The sequence below is a fragment of the Colossoma macropomum genome, unplaced genomic scaffold (genome assembly GCF_904425465.1).
Source record: "Colossoma macropomum unplaced genomic scaffold, Colossoma_macropomum, whole genome shotgun sequence".
Taxonomy (NCBI): domain Eukaryota; kingdom Metazoa; phylum Chordata; class Actinopteri; order Characiformes; family Serrasalmidae; genus Colossoma; species Colossoma macropomum.
Window position 1 is genome coordinate 14,941,473 of NW_023494801.1, and position 26,424 is coordinate 14,967,896.

A 26,424-nucleotide genomic window follows, 5' to 3' on the forward strand; every position below is an offset into this window, starting at 1 on the left:
GAGATGGACTGTGTGCAGAGGGAGCTTTCTGCTGTGGAAGCTTCATGCCGCCTCATTTACTCTGCATTCTCAAGACAGTACTTTGTTCTCTTGCTCATCACTCTTTCTTAGCTCTCTGTTCTGGGAAGTAGTGAGAATAGTTGAGCAGTTGTCTCTGTCTGAGACACTGCTGTTACATGTGGAGACAGGGGGAGATCCAGAGCAGGGAGGAGCACTGCCCAAGGTCTGTTTGAGTTAGGCAGCACAAAACTGGCCTTGTTGACTGAGAAAGAGTGTCATTTCTCCATTTTCTCCATCTGCACAGTGTCAGGCATTGTGCTGCCCATCGTCTCTAAAAGCCCTGTCAGTTCATGAACAGCCTCTTAACCCGCTTGCATTTGGAACTCCCAGACAAAGCCTTTTAGAAAGTTCTCAAGTCTGGAAACGTCATCTATACTTTTTTTTTTTTTTGCTTTGGGAAATTGTGGGAAAAAAGAGGGGTTATGGTTCATGTCTGTTCATTCTTTCCACATCCTTGGATTTTGACCCTGGGATTTGTGTCATTTTGTGCTGAGGGGAGTTTCTGTACAGTGTTTTTTCTCTAGAGCTAGATGCTAGATGCTCACAGAACTCTCATGCTTGCCATCCTGAATTCTCCCTTCTGACGTTTCTGTCGTAAAAGCTCATCTGAAGAACTGGAGCACATGGTAAGAGCTTTGTATCTCTAGTTTGACAATAACTTTAAGTGACTTTATAATGTCCTCCAAGTTGATTTGTAGTGTTTGTAGTATTATAGTATTTTAGTCACTAAGAATTGGTCATGTAAGCCCAGTGTAGCTAGATATGCCTCTTTGTCCCTGCTTAACCATTGGTCCACAACCTGCTACATGCTTCTTCTATAGCCTTCTGGTTGGAGATTAGGGTTGACAGAATCATGTGTAGGGATACACAGTACCACTTTTTCCATGATTTTTTCTCCTATCCTTCAAAGATGAAAGCCTTAAGCACGGTTTATACGATGGTGACAGTTTTGGTGGTCTCCCAGGTCTTTCATGGTTGTTAGGAGTCCCTTTTTGACTACTATTCATTTTTAATCAGTTTTGGAAAAAGTTTTTTTACTTACTTTTATTTGTCTTTAACCACCCTTTTGCAAGGAGATTACCTTAAATAATTTCCTCAGAAATATCTCCAAAAAATCAGGAACTTGTACTTGATGGCTGTTATGACTGGACATTTAATTCATATTGTCATATTACCCATGCCTAGTGGAGAGTAGTTAATCTACACACACTCTTGCTTTGAGGTGCTTGGTACATGTTGGTCCAGATCTAAGTTTATGATTAGTTGATGTTCTGCATGAGCCAAACAATAAAATCATACATTTTCCCTACTATTTCCTACTAAAATTCCTTACTAGACTGACACTGTTCTGAAACTGAGATCACACTGATAGTTTTTATGTGTACACAGGTAGTGAGTTCAGTCCTGCCTAGCAAGCCAAAACTCCTTAGATTTCATTACCATGCACTATATCAGATCTGAGTATTGTTTTGCTGGCAGTGTTTCTGCTTTCATGGCTCAGCTCCAGACCCTGTTCTGTTGCCTCTTATAACTCCCCTCCTTACCTCAAAAACAGGGAAAAACACATGTCCAATGAAATCTGGTTTGTTTATAGCCATGTTTATTAGCTTGTAAAAAATATTGCCCCTACATTTTTCTCTTGTCCTTTTTCTCTTTTTTAACTCATTTGAGTGTACTGAATTTTGCCTATTTAATCATTCCTTCCATATGGTCCCACACTCCTCTGAAGAGTACAGAAAGGGTCATGCTTGAGCTCAAACTTTCAGGCTACTTTAGTGAACCATGAGTCTTCTATGCTTAGAACAGTGGCAAGTGTTGGAGGTGTTTTTTCACAGATATCATTTTTGATGGGTAATATAATATTAGAATGCTAAATTATTACTCTGGTCAGGCCATATGCTACATTATATAGGGAGAATGAATCATTTTTTGGAGCTAACTACATTTGTTCACATTTCATAGATACATTACATAATTGATAAGGTCCTTAACTGCAGCTGCAGGGGTACAGATAGTTTTGGGTTGTAGTTTTGATGGATGGTATTGATCACAGCATTAAGGCATAGCTCTCCCATCTTGGTAGCAGCTTGTGATAGAGGCAGACCTAACTAGTAGGTGGGAATTGACCATGACGAAATTGGGGGAAAAATGGATAAATAAAATAAAATGCAATAAAATGATGATTAAGGGAAATATAAATGTGTTTTTCACTATATACAAGTATTGAGGATATATTGACAAACACTAAGACTCAGCGGTCTGGGGAAGATATTGAATTTTTAAATTTTGTTTCTGATAAGTGTTGTGATTTAAATGTGATTATTTTATATAAAATAAGCTCCAGAACTTTTTTCCCCAAGAAGACCAGCGCATCCATTTTTTTGGGCTTGAGGCTTGAACACCAAATGTAGTGTGCCAGGCTGACAGTTCACAAGCTCTGCGTTATTAAGTTAATTTCCCCACTTATAAAAAGGATAGGAACCTCAAGCCTATAGACTTCCACATGTCAGATGTCTTAGGAGACAGTGACCAGAGACAGTGACACCACTCAGCTTCTTAATATTACTATGCGACTACACTTTCATGACTATTCAAATATATGAAAATTAAAACTCATCTGTGCCTAAAACTTGTTTAATAATTAAAATTGCAGCTCTTGCAATATAAAATTGGTTACTCATTCAGTCTCTGGATCGCAAGCTAGGAGGTCAGGCCACATGGCCCTTGAGTAGAAAGTAATCTGTAATGTTTGAAGGCTGGTAAGCCAAGACAAAAGGGAGTTTTTCATAGTGATGATCCACTTTGTTAGAAAAGTCTACATTGTACTTAGGCTCTGTCACTCTATATCAAATATCTGAAATGCAAAAAACTAAATTTACTGTTATTATTTATTAACATCTGTGGAGACCTCTGGTTCACCCAAAGTAAACATTTAAATGCAGTCAGCTCAAGTGCTACCACAAAGCTTCTAAAGAGAGTCCTTTTCTTCAGATCTTTTCTTTAGGTTCTAGGGAAAACTGTTCTTTCGTACTGATGTGGGACTTCCTTCTCCTTCAGGGATCATATACTAAGCATTATGAGAGAAAATGCATGGCTGATCCCAGATCACTGTGGGTAGGAACATGTATCTAACATCCAGCATTCCAGAGCTCAACCTCAGACAGGATTTGACTGGGAAAATCCAAGGATTCACAATGTGAGAACTTGGCTGCAGCTCCGGTTAATCCCCCATCTCTGCAGCAGAGACAATGTGAACTCAGGGGCCTGGGATCGGATGTATTTATCTTCCACCCAGTAAAAATTTCTTGCATTCTACCCTTCTTTCTTCTCTTGTCTTCTTGCAAAATTCTAGCTTTCTGTCCAATCTTATGGAGTCTCGGGTCACTTTCTTTCCATTAGAATCAGTGCAATCACATAGTTTCTAACAAAGTTAAAAAAATAAAGTGTAATTCATAATTGAGCTGTGATACTGTTGGAGGAAAATAAGTGATTCCTTATTCCAGGCTCATGAATATAGCTAGCTGGATATGTTTTAGAGGCTGGAGGTTAGTAGCTGTGGAGCTGGCAGTTTCAGACCCATGCAGATTAACTGATTTCACACATTAAGCCAATCCGAGATAAAAGATCAGAGATGTTTCAGAATCGAGGGCGCTGATTAGGGACAAAAAGAACAGTCAGTCTTTTTCTATTGAGGAAATGGCTTCAGTGCTGGAACATTCAGGCCATTACTGTCCTTACACTGAATCCCTTTAAATAAATGATTTGGTGAAAAATCTAGTTTACACAGTTTGGCCCTGACCCCAGAATGTAGTTGACCAGCTGCGACTGGTCTTTGCTGTCTAAAGTTAGCTTCTTTGCACTAGAGCTACATGGTTTATGTAGCTAACAATGTTTCTGACCTTGTCGTACTGTTTTCTCCAAAAATAGACAAATACATGGGCAAGATTCCTTCTTCAAGATGGCTGCTATGGTTATTTTTAACTATGTGCCTTAATTTTGTTCATTTGTATGCACCTTCCTGAACTTTAAACTTTCCCTTGATTCTTAGCTCAAAACAATTTTTGTTTTCCAGGGTGTTTGTGATCTCATTGAGTGTAGTCTGAGCCAGTTTAGGGCTTGTGTTGAAAAAAGAAATGGGCAAAAACACTAAGTGACCTTGCAAAGAATGCACAAATGCACATATGCAGTCACTTACTGCATGCAGGTTTTGCAATTAGCTTGACAGGCAGCTATAGGCTAACACTACTTCAGTAATATTAGGCTTTAAGTCAAGTATTTAGGGATTCACTGAGAGCTGCAACATACAAAGTAAAGAATCAGTTACATACATGTCTTAGAAGCTTCAAATTTCAGTGTTTAGGCTGTAAGTAATATTAAGTCTAGTGTGGAAAATGAAAGTTCTCTACTAACTTAGCATTAGCTACTAGGCTACTTATAAAGCAAATATTTCTACATGAAATATTGCTGTTTGCGTTAGGTTTCATGAACTAACTAAAATATTCCATGCATTGGTGGAGGTGCTATGTTGAGTGGATCAGGCACAGCAGTGCTGCTGGAGTTTTTAAACACCACAGTGTCACTGCTGGACTGAGAATAGTCCACCAACAAAAAATATCCAGCCAACAGCATCCTGTGGGCAGCGTCCTGTGACCACTGATGAAGGACTACAGGATGACCAACACAAACTGTGCAGCAGCAGATGAGCTATCATCTCTGACTTTACATCTACAAGGTGGACTGACAAGGTAGGAGTGTCTAATAGAGTGGACTGTGAGTGGACGAAGTGTTTAAAAACTCCAGCAGCACTGCTGTGTCTTATCCACTCATACCAGCACAACACACACTAACACACCACCACCACGTCAGTGTTACTGCAGTGCTGAGAATGATCCACCACCCAAATAGTACCTGCTCTGTGAGGGTCCATGGGGGTCCTGACCACTGAAGAATAGGGTAAAAGGGGCTAATGAAGAATGCAGAGAAACAAATGGACTACAGTTTGTAATTGTAGACCTACAAAGTGCACCTATATAGTAAGTGGAGCTGATAAAATGGACAATAAGTGTAGAAACAAGGAGGTGGTCATAATGTTAGGCCTGATCGGTGCAAGCTTCTATTACTGAGCTAGGCTTGGCTCCAGCTGTCTTTAAAGAAGGCCAAACATAGGAGTTCCACTTCTAAGCTCTCAAAGACACTAAAAAAACAAAGAAGTGTTTTTTCCTCTAGTTTTTTGCTTTTGTTTTTTCCGTTTTTTAATGTTTATTAGAGTTAAGATTTTTTCACTAGCTTTTGTTTTAATAATAGTTTTAGTTAACCAACAGAACCCTGGTGCAAACCTAAAGAAGCAACTTTGGACACCAACTTTAGACTGGTGGACTATATTTGAGGTAGAGGAAATTGTGTAAATTAGATTTTTTTGATTGAAGTATTCCTTTAAATCATGAAGGTATGAAAAAGGCAGCATAGTTCTAACAGAAGAATTCTGTCTTTGCTGCTTTGAGCAAGCTGACAAGAAAGACGCTCATACCAGCGGTGCACCTAAATGACCTGCTGTCTTTCTGCTGAAGCGGCTGAATGAAAGAGCAGTACAGTTCAGAATGGCCCCCTCGTGTGTACAAGAGCTCGCCATTGTGCCCCCCCTCACAGCATGCACACGGTCCTTGACTAAACCTTGAAACAGAGAAACAGAATCAAGGGAGAGTGTGAGGGATGGGCAGAAGGAGAGAGAGAGAAGGAGGGGAGTGAAGGAGTGCAGAATCTCTTTTATGTCACACTTCAAAAGAGGTGGTCCGCCCACACCGCAGTGGTTGTGGCAGCCCGATGCTGTAGAATGCACAGTCTGCTTTTTCGCATTCCTTTAACCCCTTAACCCTTTCATACTGAAGCAAAATCAGCTCAAAACTAAAGGCCGAACAACCGTTTCATCACCGTTTTTCTGGTGGCTTAGCTTGCACAGATCTCGACAGCGAGGGGGGCTTTCCTGCTTGCAACTTTAACAGTAATCTGATTGTCTCTTTGGGACCTTCCCTGTAAACAGACACCATGTTGAGCATTATGAACTTTCCCATTCATTGTCCAACTAATGACCTGTCTCCTCCTTTATAATGACTCTGGAATGTGTCACTGATGTTTGCTAAGGAACTGGATGTGCATCCACAGTTAAGTTCTGCATAACTTATGCATTAGTTCAAAGCTTACAATGGCTAGGGCCCACCGATGGGCCCAAAGTTTTATTACACACTTTGATAACCTAAGAAAAGTTCAACCAGTTTGCACTGAATTCCCTGTAGATACTGAATAACAAGCCTTAGTATGTAGTAACCCTGGGATTTTAAGGGGATTATAGCAGTTTCCAGCTAAATTATAGTGCTTGCTGAATGTCTTAAGGCAAGACACTACAGGCCAAAATGATGATTTTAGTTAAAGCATTTTCAGATTTTTGGATAAATTACATCTATATCATGTCCTCTTAAACTGTAAACATAATGTTAAAACTCAACAGAGATATTTTATTTCAGCATGTTTATTCGATTAATGTCAACATGTGTTTAACTATATTTTCCAAAAGTTACCCATTTTAATGATGGCTAAACCTGGACTTGGTCTTGGGGTAAGGTGAACTCAAGACTAGCTGATGGCAGTGACTCTGTCTAAGGTAACTGGAAACGGATCTTTTTCTCACCATTTCTGGTCTTGGGCTTGACTTGGACTCAACTACTACAAAGTCTTCGTCTTGAAACGGCCCCAGTGTGTCTAGGTTTTGGTATTGACTCGGACTCTGCTCTAATGGTCTTCACTACAACACTGCAAATATGTCTATTTCCTTTGTGCTAATGTCAACATTTACACAAATGGTGCATATTTTCTGTCATCTCACTTGGCAATGCAGTTGTGAAGCTGATTCTTAAAATAGTTTTTCTTAAAATCAGCTTTTCTTTACATTCAGATCCAGAAATATCACCTTCTAGAATACCTGCATTCATAAAAATGTACTTGTTCATTCCTAATCACATTCTGAAGGATATTACTGAATAAATTCCTAATGTATTGCTAATAGCTGGATTTATGCTACAGCATTCTACAAAATGATCTAAAAACACTGTACAATAACGGTGCGTAGTGATTTCTAGATTGAACAATAAAACAGTGAGATTCCAGCTATGTGTTCTGTAAAATCCTTTCTCTGGCGTTTTCTTTTATAATGAAATAAAGGGTTTAATTCTAACATTCAGAGGCAAGACTTGAATGCAAATTAATGCATATTTGATCAGATAACATTTCATTTGCATATCTGAATGTAATTTTTGGACAAATGTAAAATACAAAAATACTTGTAAGAATGTTAGTAATCAACGATGACAAAGATTCTTTCTTATATATTATTTTAAAAAAGTGGATCACATGTAGTGTTTTGCCTTAAGATTAGCAAGTTGAATAATAAGTCTGCAGTTTGAGGGGTTAATAGCCTCTTGTGCACTTCATCCCTTCTGTTCTTTTGTCCCATTCTCCTGCTGAGCTTCTATGGATGGCCAATGCTTGAAGACAGCAGTTCAGCTTGATCTGTGTCTGCAGACGTTGCAGCTTGCTAGCTGACTCTCCTTCTAGCTGATTTCAGCTCTACCTTTATTTCTCATTTCACCTTTTGCCCATCTCTGCAGTCCATCTGTTTTGCTTTCTGTTTCTCTGGTCTTTTTGTTGTTCCTCCCTCCACAGCCTACCCTGCTACCCCTTTCTCTCTCTGTTTGTCTTCTGTCTCGGTCTGAGACACTGCTGGACGCCGTAGATAAGGAGCAAGAAGCCGTTAGTTTTGTTTTTGACAGGTCATATACAATTAAATTGCTGAATTATTGGTGTGGTCATGCTGTGTACCCTGCTCCATCAATTTAAGAGGAGTAACGCATTTCTGTGGCACTAGCTACATATATTTACTTTTCATGATACGTTACAAGGAACTTAATGCTAGCTGCATGTTTGAATCCAGGTTTCTTGATCTCACACTGAGAGCTTGGGGTGCATACAATTTTAAAAATAAACATGCCATAAAGGGTTCTTTGGAGCAGTGCCACTTTTGTTTCCTTAAAGAATCTTTTGGTGAAGGTGATTGACCTTTCGGAATTGTACGTCCGAGCCAAGAACTATTTAAAAGCCTTTATTTTTACGAGTGTAGTCCTTGTACACAATACATTGTGGTTTCTTCCAGATATGATATTCACAGTGTAAATATAGATCTTGTGCTGTGTAATATGTTTTTAACTCCTAATCGTGATTTGAGCAATAATGTGATTGCTGTTATTTATTGTGATGAGTAGATATTGTGTTAGTGAAACACGTGATTTGTCAGACCTTGTTCTGAACATTCTGCCAGGACATCTGATATCGGTCACTGTGCTCACATCTCATGGTAATATGATTCATTAGAAGAGTCATTCGGTTACTAACGCTGTTTGTGGAAAGAAATGCATTTAGCATGTCACAAACTGGAATGCATTAATCATCATCTTTTATAATTAAATAGCTGACAGATTTTACATGTACTTGTCCCAGTAGTCTAAACATTAAAGGTGTTCCTGAAATCACAGCTATGGCAGAAGCTTTTTAGAATAAATGCAGTTTTTATGACAGCCTGTTTCTTCACTGTTTTGTGTTGTATGTGTCAGGAGTATTCTACTGTCGAAGAGGAGGCAGATAATGTTCCTCTCCCTGTGGGCTGGAAGTGCTACATGTCAGCCGAGGGACGCAAATACTATGTCAACACTAGCAGTAAAGGTAGGCCTGCTCTTCACACTTTATGTTTGTTTGTTATCATATGACACAACTTTGCCTACTGAGTCGAAGCTACACCCACTCTGGCACATGCACAAGGTGAATACTGGAGTGTACCCAGTGTCTCAAGCACATTCATGATGTCAGTGAGTGCAAACCAATTTACTTAGCCTATGAGCCCATGTGCTCACCAACCAATCAGCACTCAGTGGCAGTAATCCTAAAATCCTGCTGCCCAAAACCTACTTGCTGTAGAAAAACATATACAGGTAACTTGTCTTCGATTTTTTTATAAATGGAATACATCCTTCTACTTACCAATATAAAAGTAAGGTCCTGCATAAATGGTTAGCAACATGTTGTAGCATGTTCATGAAGTTAAGCAGGTTCATTTTAGAGGGTTAATTCTTAGGCATTTATTTACTTGGTTATTCCTGCAAGGACTCTTATTCTGAAGGCAGTGTTCTCTTAGAATAGGAAGTCCTAGTCAGTTTATCACTAATGGCCAAGAAGGCCTAGCTAGGTTTAGAGCGAATTGTTAGACGAAAACTGTCTTTGTATGGCGTGGCTTACAGCTTCAGCCTTTAAAAAGCACAACAATTTGTGCAGTAAACTGTGCCTCTTTAACAGCAGTGAATGCTCCAATATATTTCATTTTCAGCGGTTTAGCTCCTTTCACTCCTATTCATTGAGGACTTGCTCATGCACGCCCTCTAGCTCGTTGCAGTCATGTTTTGGATATAATAGGAGAAATAGGAAGTGGCCAGACTCCCCTTAAACTGGCTGTGGTGTGAACCTCCAAGAAAAGAAAAAAACGTAATAAATGTAAATTGATATTGAACATAAATTATAAAGCTCAGCATGCTAACAACTTAAAATGTAGTAAATGCTCTGACCTCAGTGCAGAAGCTTGCAAGAATGGACATGCATTGAGGTACTACTGCTTCCAGCAGCCATGAAGATTAAGCTTCATTGACTCTTCTGACCTTTTAAAAACGAGTGTACTTTTTCATTGATTCTCCTCACCACCAACGCAAGTAGCTTATCTCTTATCAGCCTTATTTCTTATGAATATGGCCCAAAGCTGCTCTCAGCAGGCGTACAGCGCCTGATAAAGAATGCAAATTTTTGATAAGAGTGCAATCTTTTTCTTGTATTTTGTTGTGTAACCATAGAAGCCATCTCGGCCTGGTGAAGAGCCACAGGCTGGGAAGCATCATTAGCATTCTCCATCATCTTCACAAACCAATCATCTGAAGAGGGAGCTGATCTGGAATGGATTAATCTGATTTACACACACATATTAGCCATCCTCTCTATACAACACATGCGCTGACTTTTATCACCTTTTCATTTTCTCATTTTTCTGATGAACTGCAGCACTCTGCCTGGCCTGCATAAAACTGCAACAAGCATTTGTTTTCCTGCGAAAGCTAATAGAAGTGCATGTTGGAGGCAGGCCTGTTTAATAGTGATCATTATCAGTAGTTAGGGAGTGCAGCCCAGGCAGCGCTCCCATGGGGCAGCCTGTGTTTACAGTGTTTGGGATGGAGGCCAGAGAGAGAGAGAGAGCAAATGAAAGAGAGAGAGGCTGTTTATTTACAGCACAGTTGCTGATAGGGATGGGCAATAACTGATTTTTGTTTCGAACCATTACCAGGTAATATCAAGACTTGTATCCTGATACTGGCACTGATACTTTTGTGTACTTTTATGCACATAAAGAGGGGGAATTTGTGATTTCTACAGGAAATTCTGAAATCAGGCATCAAAACAAATAGGCCTGTCACAGTTATTACATAATCACATGACTGCAATTATTTAAGCTAACTGCAATTATTTTCCACAATTGTTAGCTTCCACAATGATTGCAACAAGCAGAATATTATCGGGTGCATATTCACGAGCTGGGTTGAGGTAAATGGTTGTAAATAAATTAAAGCAGAAAACACGTTTAATGAGACACATCGTGGGTTTTAAGAAAATTGCAAAAGCCCTAACTTCTGACTGGTGCTGTAACACCTTTAGAGGGTGGCCGTCTGTCGTCATTTAGGAGATACTAAGTATGAACAGCTAATCTGTCAATTTGGCCGGTTTAGGCATGTACTTTAATAGTGGCATACAATGAACAAAGAAAAACAACTAAATTAATCACAAATTTTTTATATGGCAATTGATCATCAGCCCTAAAAACAAATTGCAGGCTTATTACTATTAATAGTTTTAGGATTCATTCTACTGTATTTATAATAATGTACAAAATAACTCAAAAGAATGATTGGCCTTTTTTCTGCCATCAACAGAAGCAAAGGGAGAGACCGAAAAAAAAAGTAGTTCCTATTGACTATTTTGTGCTCCATTTTTCCCCCACTTTTTTGGCATCAAGTACACATTTGATTTCACTGTAAAAACATGTGTTTTTTATTTATGTTTATCCAAAATGCAGCTTAAATGATTCATTCCATTTACCGAAGATAAAGATTTTTTCAAAACCTATATCACCCATGTGATAAAGTAAATGCCCCCTAAACATAACAACTGGTCTTGCCACCCTTGACAGTAACAGCTGCTGTCAAATATTTGCGACAACTTGTGATAAGTCTTCTACATCGCTGTGGAGGAATTATGGCCCACTCTTCTTTGCAGAATTGTTTTAATTCGGCTACATTGGAGGGTTTTCAAGCATGAACTGCCTGTTTAAGGTTCTGCCGCAGCATCTCAATGGGATTCAAGTCAGGCTTTGATTTGGCCATTCCAAAACCTTCATTTTGTTTCTTTTGAGCGATTCAGAGGTGGACTTGCTTGTGTGCTTCAGATCATTGTCCTACTGCATAAGCTAATGGTACTTGAGCTTTAGGTCACAAACTGACGGGCAGACATTCTCCTTCAGGATTTTTCGGATGGAGAGCAGAATTCATGGTTCCACCAGTTATGACAAGTTGTCCAGGTCCTGCAGAAGCAAAGCAGCCCCGGACCACCATGTGTTGGTATGATGTTCTTATGGTGAAATGCAGTGTAACATACACCAGATGTAGCAAGACCAATATCTTTCAAAAAGATCCTCTTTTGACTTATCAGAATATTACCCCAAAAGTCTTGGGAGCCATCAAGATGTCAGATTTTTTTGCCAAATGCGAGATGAGCCTTTTTGTTTTTTTTTGGTCAGCAGTGGTCTGCGCCTTGCAACTCTCCCATGGATGCCATTTTGCCCTGTGTCTTTCTTATTGTGGAATCATGTACATTGACCTTACCTGAAGCAGTTAAGGCCTCCTGGATGAGTTGTCGACGCACTTTAGGTAAAATGTTGGTAGGCCTGCCACTCCTGGGAAGGTTCACCACTGATACTTTGTTTTTTCGTTGGTGGATAATGGCTCTCACAGTGGTTCACTCAAGTCACAGAGAATTAACAATGGCTTTGTAACCCTTTCCAGACTGGTAGATTTCAATGACTTTGTTTCGTAATCAGGCCTGGGTGTGGCTAGTGAAATTGAACCCAATAATCAATTAAATTTGGTTAACTGGTTAATTTACTAGCTAAGGGGGCAAATTTTTCATATAGAGCCGAGTAAGGTTGAACAAGATTTAATTAATAAATGAAATCTTAATTTAAAAAGAACATTTTGTGTTTACTTGGGTTATCTTTGTCTAATATTAAGAGTAGTTTGATGATCTGAAACATTTAAGTGTGACAAATATGCAAAAATAGAAGAAATTGGGAAAAAGCAAATACTTTTTCACAGCACTGTGTATGGCCTTGCTTAGACGGTTGTGCCACTCAGGAGTGTGATTCAATGTTTTAACTTCACAAAGGCTGTAAGGCTGGCCCAAACAGCATTTTACAGGTTTCGAATACCCTTTGATACTTTTGAACAAGTGCTTGAATACATGTTCTCAGAATAACCCTTAAAACGGATAATATTTGAAGCGTCTGCCAGACAGAACAAAAACACTTTCATTTTAATAATTGGTTCCCACCAATTATTAAAATGAATTCTAAATAGAGAACTGAATATCCAGACTTTAAAAATGATGCAACTTTTCAACTTAAAAAAAGTAAGTGACCTGATTTTGAGTCTGATCTGTTTTATATTTTTGTTAACTATTATTTGAAGTTCAGTGAACTCAACCAGGCTACTAACCTTTTTGTGTTTAAAAAGTTGTATAATTTTTTTACAGTGAACTTTACTTGTATCAAGTGTCAGTCTGCCCATCCTTAACTGCTGATCCTGGATCAGAATTCTCTTTTGCAAAGCTAATTTAGATTGTTGTGCTTTGAAGAGCAAAACAGCTCCAGAATCAGCACTGCTGATCTAATATCTCTTTTGTGAGAACATGTTCTGGATTGTGCTCCCGCTCCGAGCTGGCACACCCGCCACATTTCTGGCATTGGCTCGGCACCATGGGTCTCCAGTGAATACTGGCCGAACTGTCCGTGGGCTATTTTTGTGCATGGCTTGGCCACGTGCAGCCACTTTTGCTTTGTAAACAGTTTCGGTATGATTTCTTTTTCTTTGCTTTTTTTCTTTTTCTGATATTTCTCACTTATAGATTGCACATCAGTCATTATTGGCAGCTCCTAGTAGGCAGCCTGTGTTGTTTTTGGTTTATATAGCTGCCTTCTCTTGCCTTTCAAAATGAATAATTGCCATTTTCCTCCTGAATGAGAAATCAGATACATGTGGCTTACCAGACTGATAAAGTAGCCGGTAAATGGAGATTTGATTTTTATAGTAAATGTGATCTCTTATTGCCAATGACACTTTCATGAAAATAAGAGTTCTACTACTGTCTGGCCAGCTGACAGCTACAGCCAAGCCATGATTTTTTCCTCAGCTTACTTAGAGTAACACTGGCATGTACCTTCCAGACATCTAATTCTAAAATAACATTTATGGGGATGGCTGCCAAAATAGTCACTCTGTATCGCTGAGACTGCTAGCCGAGGCTGATTACCAAATAACGCTTACACAAGTCTTTTTTTTCTGTTTGGGGAAATTGACCCTTCACATGCTGCCAGGAAAGAACGATACACTTTGCAAGTGCAAGAAGAGAGAAACCTTTTTCTGGAAACACTGTTAGTGGCATCCAAGCAAAAAAAACAAAAAAAGTGGCAAAAACAATTTCAGACCCAGCTGGGACAAAGAACAATTGCCCTTGGTTGGTTATTCTCTGTTGCAGGGAGTGTGTTAGTAAAGACAGTGACTGGCTGTGTATGTATTTATGGCAGTAGAGAAAGCTTCAAATTTCTTTCGGTGTCTCCCAAACTTCGACTACACTTCCCCCCCACCAAGTATATTGATGGCCACTCATATATATTTTCTCTACTCGTTTTGTCCCATCTTAACAAATTCCAAAAAGAAAATATATATAAATAGAAACTGCTACGAATAAACCAGGACACACAGTGTCATTGATGCAAAGCATCACTCTTTTTCCTTGCGGTCATTTCCACAGCCTAAAAAATCATGGAATTAATCATGTATCTTGAAATAATCATGAATCTTCACATTTAACACCAAAAATATGAGAACTTTAACATTCACTTATTTGATTGTTTTTTTGAATGCCTGAATAAGTAAACAAATACTGTGATGAGTTTGGATGTCCATATATTCAAATAAGCTTCCTTAACCCCCCACTGTCTTCAGCCTAAATTTCTTTCAGATCTGTAAGGAATCGAATTGAAAGATTGTGAGGTGAGAGATTAACACCCGTAGTTGTCTTGATTGTGTAACCCTAATTGTGTTGCACATATACAGGATGTTAGATATGAGTGCCTGATAGATAAGAAGTGCTGTATGAAAATAAGGTGGGTTTAGTACAAGGCTTGAGTCAGTTCACTCTTAAAATCTTTTAAAATTCTATCGTAAGGCTTGTTATTTAGTAACTACATGGAAAGCAAAGCAAGCCTAATATTTTTAAGTTGCAGGGGTGAGGTGAGGTGAGCTGCCTGTGTCCTCTAGTCGTTTAAAGGTTGCTGCAGTAATAAACCTCTGTGATGGTAAAAAGAGACCCTCAGAGACCTTTTGTAGCAACAATTATTGAAAGCAATCTTTTTATGCCTACTTCTGGGTCAATGTCATTAAAACTACATATACCAACAGTTCACAGTCTAATATATACCATAGCAATATTTGGCAGAAAAAATGTAATAATCTGAATTTCACAGAATGTGAGTCAAACAGCACATCTTTATCTGATTGATGTCCTTGATCTGTGTTTTGGAGCAAATTTAGCAAACTGTTATTTGTTATAGACTCACTAACAGCAGATAAAATTAAACTGTGGTAAATACATTAGGTAACCTTTAAAACCCAGTTGAGTAACCTTTAAAAAGACATTTGCTACACAGCGTCGCTTTCCAAAAAGGCATATCGCTGCTGTCGGAACAAAACCTTTGCTAACCTATTCTTGATGTTCTGTTTAGAACATTGAGAAACTGGTAAAGAGTTGGTAGTGATAAAGTTCTCTAGAAATGACAAAAATTAGAAGGTTTGGAGGATCCATTCAAATCTTTGAAGCATTCAGATGAGGCTTTTAACTGCAGTGGGAGGATGAATGTCACATGCAAATGGATTCATGTTGATCAAATATGTCCTGAGGAAAGGGAACTGTATCCTTTACAAACTCTTGTGACAGTGCAGTGAGAAGGTCCCTGCTATTGAACCGCTGTAGATTTGAATCTGATTTATCATAAAATGTCTTCTACTCTATATGTATTTCAGAGACAACGTGGGAACGACCATGTACACCAGCTGCTGCCCCAAAGCCTGTTCGGACACACAAGATCTCAGGTAACCCCATGCTTCTAAAACTGCATTAGCCCCATGGTTCTCCACTCAGTCCTGTTCTAGTCAGGCCTGTTTTTCCCCCACACATCTCTGGGCTTGAGATGTCATGTCATGCCACAGTGGACGTCAGGCCTGGTTGTCCTAATGATGGCTGCTCACACTCTCTGAACACTGCCACAGCTGTGGAAAAGCCTATATGTCTTTCCCAAGGGAGGCATATAGTAGGGTCCAGCGATCTTTATGTGGCTTGCATCTTAACCCTTTCAGACCTACATTAAGGCCTTTCTGCTTTGTGTTTTGTAGAAGTATTACATATCTACAGATTCTGCACAACCTGTTATCTGTTATCTAACTGACTGAGCACTCCATTTAAATACAAAAACATATAAACATAAAAACCTTGAGGATGAATCCTCACCAACAAAGACGAAATGAAAACTGTCTATATTATAATTATAGAGCAGGACAAACTCAGATGAAATACTCATCTAAGATGAAATACGTAAATACTTATCTCTGATATTATTAGGACATTAAATGAAGAGGAGCAGAAGGCGTGAATTAGGGCAGTCACCTATCAGGTCATCTTACATGGATCATTCTACCAAATTGGTTGAAAACACAGTTTGGACTTTTAACTGATTTGAACTTTACACTTATCCTTTTGCTTTGTTGGACTCTGTACCGTAATTATGTTTATTTTATTAAAATAAATGGTTGTACAGTCCTTTTTTGTCTATAAAAGTACAGTAATAGCACCTTAGAAACTTTGCCAAATGTTTTGAAGTGACTGTTTGTTAATTCTGAGCATAACTCAGAAACACTAGCCACTACACGACTAGCAAATGCAGCTTTGAACAGCTGTACACACATAAATCATAATATCAAAATCATAATTTTTTTATTAAAATGCAAGACAGTCACACACTGATGTTGCACACTTATTTTCAGATTTTGGGACACATTTATTTCAAAACGGGATCTAACTGTTCACCATGTGGCTGGGAGGGACAGGGATGCAGTCTTCCCTCCTCCTGTAAAATGCAGGGGCGTGGCTAAAATAAGGCTCTGCCTAAGAGCGAAAGCTCTTTGTGTTTCAGTAGTGATATAAAAATATGGGACAGCATTTTTTTTTAAAAATTAAACTCAAGATAAATCTAAATATTTCAACTTCACTTTAAAAGATTATTTTCACAAGTTTTCACAAGAATTTTAGAAGTTAGGGTTTGGGGCAGCCACCTCCCAGTTGAAAGTACCCTATAAAAGATGATTTTGTATATATTTAGCTTGTTACTATATTGGTTAATTAAAAAGCCTTGGGTTTATATGTATGTATGTATGTATGCATGTATTTATTTATTTATGGTAGAATGGTCCTTAGGGTGATGATTTAAAGTGATGGATTGGTTGGAAAATAAATGTAAACAGTGCTCCCCTACCCCAAGTATAGCCAGTCATCCAAGACGTAATTGGTGTCTGAAGTTTATTTCTATTGTTGTGCATGGAAGTTATTGTAGCTAGAAGCTAGAGTAATGGAAGTTTCTAGCTACCAGTTAGCATTGTGCAAACTGCATGCCTAAATCATCACACTTGTCTTAAACCGTGTCCAGTTGTTACGTAATCTCAAATAGATTTGCTCAAGTAGTTTCCGAAACTGTATGACATTGTTATCTATAAAAATGGACAAAAATATGTCACCTAGCTAAAGCAATAATAACAGCTACCTTATACTAATCTTGATTTTAATCTATTTTTATATGCCATAAAGGGTCAAAAAACACACTAGCATTTACTCAGCGTATTTCAGATTATCAAACAACCTGTCTGGTTTGAGGCAATTGTGTGATGATCTAAACATGCAGTTTGCAAAATACTACCTGGTTGCTGTAGGCTTCATATTAGCAACATCAGCATTATAGCTCCGATGCAAAACTAAAGAAGCAATTTTCAGATCTAAACGTGTCTTGGCTGACTGCCTATATTTAGGGGATGCCAGTGTACATTTGAATCTTGGCAAACCATCTAAGAGGAAGAAGGCCACAACAGCAGTTGAGGCCACATTTGGAAGATCCACCCTGATGTGCAGGCACTAGAGCTTGTGTTATAATGTAAAGAAATGTGTTCTGATTCCTTCTCCTCCTGCGCCCGCACCTCCCTGTCTCATTGCTATTCCTCTGCCGAAGGCAGGGTTTGTTATCTGGTGTCCGTTAAGCGCTTTCTCCATGCAGCCCGAGGAGTCGCTGCCAATGGCTCACGTGTACTATCCCCACACTCATTGGACTGACACTGCAGCGAGAGGATGGATGGTGAATCAGAGGCTCAGGGATAGCAGTGGGGAGAAAGAGGAAGCCTCTGCAAGCTTGTGGAGGAGAGGGGAGCAGATATACACTACCATTCAAAAGTTTGGGATCACTAGTATATATTGTTATTATTTTATTCAGTAATAACTTACATAAACTACTAAGTATTACAAACTAGGCACCATAGGTATTTTAAAATTTACATTTTGGGAATAACAATAAGTTATTAAATGAAAATAGTATGCTATAGTTACTAAGTTTATTTATTTATAGTTAAGTTTTCTTGCTGGTTAGCATTGTAACAGCTCTGCTCACCACAGAACAACAGAACAGAGTACACAGGGTGTTGCAAAATTGCATTTTAATGTTGGTTAAGTGCTTAATAAACATTTTGTGTAATTCTGTTTACTTTTGTGTCATGTCGCTGTATCATGCATTATAGGAGATCACAGGGTACTCATGTTTTTCCTTAGAAAGTGCTGCATTTTATCTATTACTATTATATTACTATGATAGCCACATAATGCTGTCAGAAATCATCTTTTCTATATGTATCTTCATTCTCAGTTATTTTTGGGATCATCTATAGCTCTGTTCATTATTATGGACACATCTGACATTTTCTCATTTTTTACAGCTTCCTGAAAATTACACAAGCATTTTGTGTAATCACAGGTCTAAAGTTTGGAATCAATGTTTTCACTAAAGTAAAAAAAAATGTTGCAGATACATTTATAAAATAATTTTACTACTCTAGAACTTCACAGATTCCACCTAATTTGTAGGAAGGTGTAAAAATACAGAAAGTTTCAGTGAACAGAGCTGTAGATGATTTCATAATGATTGAGGAAGCTGTATAACATCAAGAGTGAAGTTCTAATAGAATTAACATCCAGAATACCTCATATTAGAGACATGGTAATCAAATTTCAGGCAGATAAGTTATCAGAGAGCTGCTGTAAATAGTTAATTGCAGTATATTATTTATTATTATTCATTATCTATCATTTTATTATTGAAAACAGTCATTTTAAACTTTTGAATGTAGCATAGCCAGGAGCCAGAACTGGATATGGATGATGATGTCCTGAATTAATGGACAGCCCTGAGGGGGCGACAGGAATGGCTCCCGGCTCTTAGCCAGAGCCGCCAGCCCACCGCACACAGGCAGCATTTGAGTTTCAGACTGCGTGGGCTGGCTCAGGCCTGAGCGGGCCTTGCCTGAACCTTAGCCACTCAGTACTTACATTATCTCCTACATTTGTCATTTTGCTGTACAGTATCTGTCAGACTGCTGTTGGTTTTGCGATTTGTTTGCACATTCATCATGTGAATGTGAACTAGGGCTGGGCGATAAAACGATAACGATAATTATCGCGATATAACTTTTCGATAGAGCGATACGACATGTTCGATAAATGTTCGATATAATACACCATTCTCACACTTCCACGATCAGCGAAAGCCTTGGTGGCGTTTTCTACTGCAAGGAAAGCGACACTACTCTGCTGTCGCCAGGAGACGGCGCACTTCCGAGTTTTTCTACATGATTAGAGAGGGAGGGGGCCACGAGTAAGAGGAGTCTTTAGCAACGGCTGAAACGCGGAGTTATACATTCCCTGTTTGAGTGGAGCGACCGGCGATCTGTTCTCCTGTGACCGAGTGTGAGTGACGAGGTCAGTGGTGTAACTGTACTGTCCTACAGTGAACTCACCTCTTTCTGTACATCCTAACCAGCTTTAGCAGCGTTAAATCACAATCCTCACAACTACAGCGCTGTTACAGCGCTCGGATAGTCATATTTAAGTATGAGTGCATTCCCAAGCAACGAAAGTGAAAGAAAGAAGTGGGTTCATGCAGTTACGGCCCTGATGTAAACAAAAGTAAACTGAGGAAGCTGTGAGGCATTGGAAAGCGGGAGAGCGCTAGCTTTCCAGGCTAGCTGTTTTTAGCAGCTGGCTAACTTAAAGCAGCGCTTCATCACTGTACGACACGGCGAATTAATGATACTGTAGATCAAACACGACACAAAAGCACCGCTTTCAGTTTAAACGTACCTAAAAGGAGGACTCTGTTTGTCTGGTGTTGATATTTTGCGGTTCACCCCTTAAACTACTACAATTGAATATCCAGTCGTCGCTAGCTGGTGTCTGAATACTGTGACGTCATTTGTAGCGGGGTAGCCGAGCGCTCGACACCAGCTAAAAATGATCTGTTTTCTTTCTTAAATTATGAACATTACAAAATAGCCATGTTTTTCCAGCTGGTAAAAACAGCTCACCAGACACTCTCTCCCACTCTCCCATGACAGATTTGTGAAAAGTTCCACTGTTTGGCGAGTGTTTGTCGTGTTGCGACCATAAAGAATAGTTTAAAACAGCAATTAACCACCCAGGAGCAAAAATCAGCCTTCAAACTTGAAAGAAATAATGATTTGACATTTATCGCGATATGTATCGATATCGAACAATAGAAATTTTGTTTATCGTGATAACATTTTTGGCCATATCGCCCAGCTCTAATGTGAACGCATTTGTTAAGCTGTTACTCCTAAACAATGACATTTCTTGTTCATAATGTGAATAAGTATAGTCCAAAGCCTTTTCAAAAAGGTTCTACATAGATCCATCTACAGCACATTCTGAAGAATGTGTTCATGGCTCTATATAGAACCATTTTCTTTACTAAAGAACCCTTGAAGAACCATCATCTGTGGTTTTGGCATTTTCTATGTATTGTTTCAAGTTGACTTTTAACGTTTGTGTTTGACTTTTTCCTCTTCCCTTGTTTAATGGGTGATGGTAGCCTCAAATTCCTGTAATTGGTCCGGAAGTCCGAACCATCCAAAAAAGTTTTGAAACATGGTTAATTTTAATCCGGACCAAGACCACCTCTTTTGATCAGACCAAATTTTGGTCCTTTGGTGCGAACCGTGGTTTGAGGCACCTTTCACACCTGCTACTTTGGTTTGGACCAAACTGAAAAGTCTGAAGGTCCGGACGAAACACAGTAGGTGTGAAAGCACCCTAAGTGTTTGTGTTAATACATAACAATTAATGTTTGTTTTTTGACAAATAATGGTGCACACTCCTGACTTTAAAGTGATGTGTGTGTTTATCTTTGAATGAATTTTGCCTTCCACAGTTTTGGCATTCCACAAGTCTAGTTGAAACATGCAAATGAAAGAAAATCTACATTTTGGTGCTTCAGTATACCCCTTTTCTTTAAGCTTATTGCACCTGCCTACTCACCTACCTGCTCAGTACTTACCTACGTAGCTACCTATCAGTCCGTACCTACCCACCTATCTACCTACCTGGGTACCCACCCACCTGTCTACTGTCACATCCGTCTGCCTACACACCTACGTTCCTACCTACCTGTCTACATATCTTCCTACCCACCTGTCTACCTACCCACCAACCCACCCACTTACTCACCGGCCTACCTACCCACCTAGTCAGCTACCTACCTGTCTTCCTATACACCTACCTACCCACCTAGGCACTCACCCACCTACTTACCTACCTATCTCTATGTTCTTCCTACCTACATAACTACCCACCTGTTCACTTACCTCCCTGGCTACTTACCAACCCACCTACTCACCTCCCCACCTACCAACCTGTCTACCTACCTACCCATAGAAATTCCTGCTCTTCCAAACTGCAATTATCACAGGTTCTAACAAAAGCATATATAATTTTATCTTAATTATTTCTCACTTGTCGGAACAAGCAGAGAAGTTCTTTCAAAAATGTGGATTCTAAACTTTCAATCAATGTCACGTTTATGTTTGTACTTAGAAAAGGAGATATTTTATCATAATTTGAATGTTATTGTTGGGCATACAAACTTATCTTGCCTTACATATTTGGTGTCATACATATTTACAACGGCAAACATGCAGACTCAAATCTGTTACAGTAGTAACTCTGATACAATAAAAACTTTGGACTTGTGTGATTTTTTTTTTGCGAACCTCAATCATTATGGAATCCATATAAAATTAATTCACATATAATCATAAATAAATTACTCAGTTCACCCATTCTGTTTACAGTTCAGCGGATCAAGTCTAAAGCCCTTTCACATTGCATGGATGATGAGGGCATTGCAACGTGAAGCAGCGGGTTGGTGTAAGTTCTTGTCCTCTCTTGTACTTTCAGTGAAAGGATGCCAGCCTCTCAGAGCTCCTGTCCAGCAGCTGGAGAAGGCAGACGTGGCACAGCGGAAAGCCGGCATGAACGGCCAGGTACTGTCTTGCTGAGGCAGGTCACATCCGAGAGCTTTAAGAGGATTGATGTGTAAGTCTGTCCGCTGCTGCTGCTTAAAGCCTGTAGAACACATGTGTACCTTAATCTCCTACTGGGTTGTCTTATCTGTTATTCAGCACGGTACAGCTATGTCATGCTATTGAGAAATGACAATTGGATCACATCCATTGTGTGAATGAATTTTAGCATTTGCATCGATTTGGCACTTCATGGCAAGCTTTTACCCATTTGTACTCCTGTAGTGTCATCCGCATCTTTATTTTGGTCCCTACTGGGCACACATCAAATGTCAGATCACTTAGTATTGACTTCTCTATACTCGCCAGTCTCAGACGGTACGTCTGGGCTATAGTTTGAAAAAATTGTCTGAACCCGAATGGACCTGGCTATTCAAGTTGGGATTGGTCAATTTCAGGCATCATTCAACAAATAATTGTTGGGCTTAAGTCAGGTTTAGATTTCACCTCAGGTTTCTTAAAGTCTCCTACCTTTAATGATGTTGACCTGCTTTACCCCAGCTTTAGTTAAAGTGTAATTTAAATGTAATTTAGGATAGCTGATGATTTGGCTTTTAAATGAGTCTATGATAGGAGGATAGCTGTTATTTTTACTACAAGGTCATTTTAAAGGTGCTATCATTTTTTTTTGGTCTCTAGTTGCAGGTGGTTGGGTTTGGGTCAGCCTCAGACAGAATTTTATCAGGCTGTAGTCGGGTTTGGCCAGAATTCTGTCAGACTGTAGTTGGGTTTGGACAGAATTTTGTCGGGCTGTAGTCGGGTTTGGACAGAATTTTGTCGGGCTACAATCGAGTTTGGACGTAATTCTGTCAGGCTGTTGTCTGCTTTGGCCAGAATTCTGTCAGGCTGTAGTCGGGTTTGGTCAGAATTCTGTCAGGCTACAGTTGGGTTTGGACAGAATTTTGTTGGGTTTGGACAGAATTTTGTCGGGCTTTAGTCAGGTTTAGACAGAATTTTGCCGGGCTACAATCGGGTTTGGACAGAATTCTGTCTGGCTGTAGTCAGGTTTGGACAGAATTCTGTCAGGCTACAGTCGGGTTTGGACAGAATATTGTCAGGCTGCTGTCAGGTTTGGACAGAATATTGTCAGGCTACAGTCGGGTTTGGACAGAATTTTGTCCAGCTGTAGTCGGGTTTGGACAGAATTGAGTCAAGTTTGGATTTAAAACTAGCACTGGGAGGTAGGTTGAGTCAGATTCAGGCAGGATATTATTGGGCTACATTCAAGGTGGTTAAAATATTAAGGCCTAAGTAAGATTTATTGTTCTATTAATGGTCTTAAGACTTCAGTGAATATTTAGCGACTGCTATGAATAATTTGGTGTAACTATTATGAAAGTAATATGCAAATATGAACTGAAGTGTGGTTTAAAGGCTTAAAGCTGTAGTCTGAGCTGCTGGCTCTGGAGCCACTTGCGTGTGTCTGGTGACGGTAACAGGTAAAGCAGTAGCTGAAGCTGGGCCAAGTAAAATCCATGGCAGGCCATGTGACCTGCCGAGTGGTTGGACGGAGGCGCAGCCATGCCAGCAAGCAGACAGGCGCGGCCAGAAGGAGAGCAGGCCATATGGGCAGCCCACTTGCAGACGCTGGAGCATGGTCAGGGGCTGAGCCAGGGCCAGGCTGGGGAAGGGTGGATTGTAGTGGGGCGAGAGGCACGGGACAGGAGCGGAGGACGGAGGGCTGGGGCACAGACCTAGTAACAACAGGGGACAGCCTGATACTATAGGGCAGGACGGGACAGGACAGACCAGTAGGTGCTGGGCCAGCGCCGCCATGTTCTGGAGAAAGGTGAGAGAAAAAAGGTGTTTGTGGTTGTACTGGCATTTGCTGTTGTTCCATGTGTACATGCTGTGATTTTGATCTTGTGCAGGAGTGGTTGTGTTGTTTTTGCCATAAGCTGTGCATCTACTACACATGGTCATTAGGAGGGGGTGGGGAGCTGGGTTTGTTTTGCTCGGAGATATGCGTCATAGATGGAAGCTCGAACACTGAGAAAAACATGAACACACACCCGCACACATCCACGCGCTTGAGAACAGGGGTCTGCTGCTCAGTTCATGTGTAAATATAGCACCTGCCCTCACTCAGTTCTACCCCTTCACGTAACACACTGGAACACAGGAGCACAGACAGATGCGTGCTATGAATACAGATTCCTTGAACCATCGTACAGCTTCACAAGCAGGTGAATCTCTCTCACTGCCTTTTCCTTGCTGATCATGTGGTTCACTCTTGTGTGATGGCGTATCTTGTCTCCAATCCTAATTAGCCTCTGAACGCTTATCACACGGCTATTTCTTCCCTCCTCCCCTCTCCCTCAAACACACGCACACACACATGCAGCGGGGAGGGGGTGTGGTGCAGTTTGTGTAAATAAAATCTGTTTTTTTTTTCTCTTTGCACTCTTACTTATGCTTTCTAACAGAGTCAATGCTTCTGTTTCTGTTTCTCCCCATTTTCTCTGTATAGCTGTACTATAGCTGTCGTTTTTCAGTTTTTGACATAATTTGAAAGTGCTCTTTACATTGTGTGTAAATTTGATGATAAATGGACCAAAAGATAGAGCCCAAAATTAGGAAAATGTCTGCTTCCATTGACTTCCATTAAAAGTCAAGTATGTTTTTTCCTTCTCCTGTTACCATTTTGGAGATATGAGGTTTTGTTTTCTGACAGCAGCGATTCGCTGTATATTCATCCTGTCAGACCTTCAGTGTTCTATTAAAATCTCTCTCACTCTCTCACTCTCTTACTAACTTGTTCGCTTACTCAATTTTTCTCTCTTCTCCCTGTCTTGTTCTACTTTCCTCTCTTTCCTTCCCAGTGTGTTTGTCCTCAGCGTTATTAATTGTACTTTCACTCACTCATTCACTTAGTCACCTGTCTCCTCTTTCTCTCTTTCACTCTCTTTCTCTTTACATCTCTCTTCCTCTCACTGTTTTTCTCACTCATTCACTTACTTAATTTCTCTCATTCTTCCAATGTCTATTTGTATTAAGTATTCTTAACTGTGCCTCCACTTGCTCATTCACTTACTTAGTCTCTCTTTCTCCCTCTCTTTCTCTTTCTCTCACTCTCCCTCACTCTGACTCAGTCCCACACTCTTATCTCTTTCTTCCTTTTATCCCAATTTCTCTCTTTCTCTTTGTGTTCCACTCACTCATTCACTTTCCCTCTTTCTCTGTAATATGCCTCTTGCTGTTATCATCTTATCAGACCCTTTGTTTTCTATCAGATTGCCCTCTGCCTCTCTCTCTCTCTCTCTCTCTCTCTCTCTCTCTCTCTCTCTCTCTGTCTCCTTTTTCCAGTTTCTGTAGGTTTGTGTCACTCCTCCACACACTCATTCACTCACTCAGTGTTTCTCTCTCTAACTCTCTCTCTTGCTCTCCTCGATGCACAACATCACCACCCACCCCTCTCGCTGACACGCCCCCCTCTAACCACCCACCCCCTCCATGCGCTGCTCGCCACGGCAACGGAGGTAGGCAGGCAGACTGCGCGCGGGAGTTGAGCAGTGTGGCAGGAGAACAGAGACTGAGAGAGAGTGAAAGAGGCAGAGAGAGGGAAGGAAGGAAAGAAGGAAGGAGAGAAAGAAGGGAGGAACTGAGACATGGAGACAGAGGAAAGCTTCGACACAGAGGGCAGTTTTGACGATGCGTCTTGTCTGTCCCCACAGAGCCCCGGCTCGCTCTCCCCGGCCAGGAGACAGAACAAGGAGAGGGAAATCAAGGAGACTAAAACCACTGTGAGTACCCATGCACTCACACATGCACGTCAGTATTTGTAAACCGAGTAGCCCATCCTGAGATACGTGTGCATATCAAGTAGATTTATTGCCGTTCTTTGGCTGTATCTACAGCTTCATAACTTGATTGATTATCTTCAATCACTGAGTCAATGAAAAGGCTAAGTGTCAGGTTGTTACAGTTTTCATGATGGTCAGTGGGGTTTTAAATCAGCCTCCCTGAAGTCTCCAGCAGATGGGAAACATCTGTTCACTCTTCTGTACCACTGTGCTTAAGAGTGGGAGTGTGTGCATGTCCATGCGAAACTGCTGTAAAAAGTGTGAAGACACAGCAACAATAGTGCTGGCCATTACATCACTACTGTTTCTGCAGCTGTATATATAAATGTGGGTTTTTCATATATTTAGCTGGTTCTGTTAAGTAATGACATTGAATCAGTTGATTTCTAAATAGTCTTAGCGTATGGCTGTTT

General features: G+C 40.0%; 2 protein-coding genes across 2 annotated transcripts in view; both read left to right on the top strand.

Annotated features, from left to right (window-relative positions):
• The first annotated feature begins 484 nt into the window (after positions 1-484).
• Positions 485-25,947, top strand: LOC118821280 (growth arrest-specific protein 7-like). The gene is made up of 5 exons (XM_036589826.1): positions 485-686; positions 8,718-8,826; positions 15,549-15,617; positions 22,084-22,221; positions 25,883-25,947. Exons 1-4 carry the CDS (start codon positions 684-686, stop codon positions 22,182-22,184), a joined length of 282 nt encoding a protein of 93 aa, XP_036445719.1. The 5' UTR covers positions 485-683; the 3' UTR covers positions 22,185-22,221; positions 25,883-25,947.
• The window catches only part of gas7a (growth arrest-specific 7a), a 39,187-nt gene continuing 38,467 nt past the window's right edge, over positions 25,705-26,424 (top strand). The window contains exon 1 of the mRNA XM_036589824.1: positions 25,705-25,951. Within this exon, the coding sequence (XP_036445717.1) occupies positions 25,817-25,951 (135 nt within the window). The 5' untranslated portion in view covers positions 25,705-25,816. The remainder of the gene's footprint in view (positions 25,952-26,424) is intronic.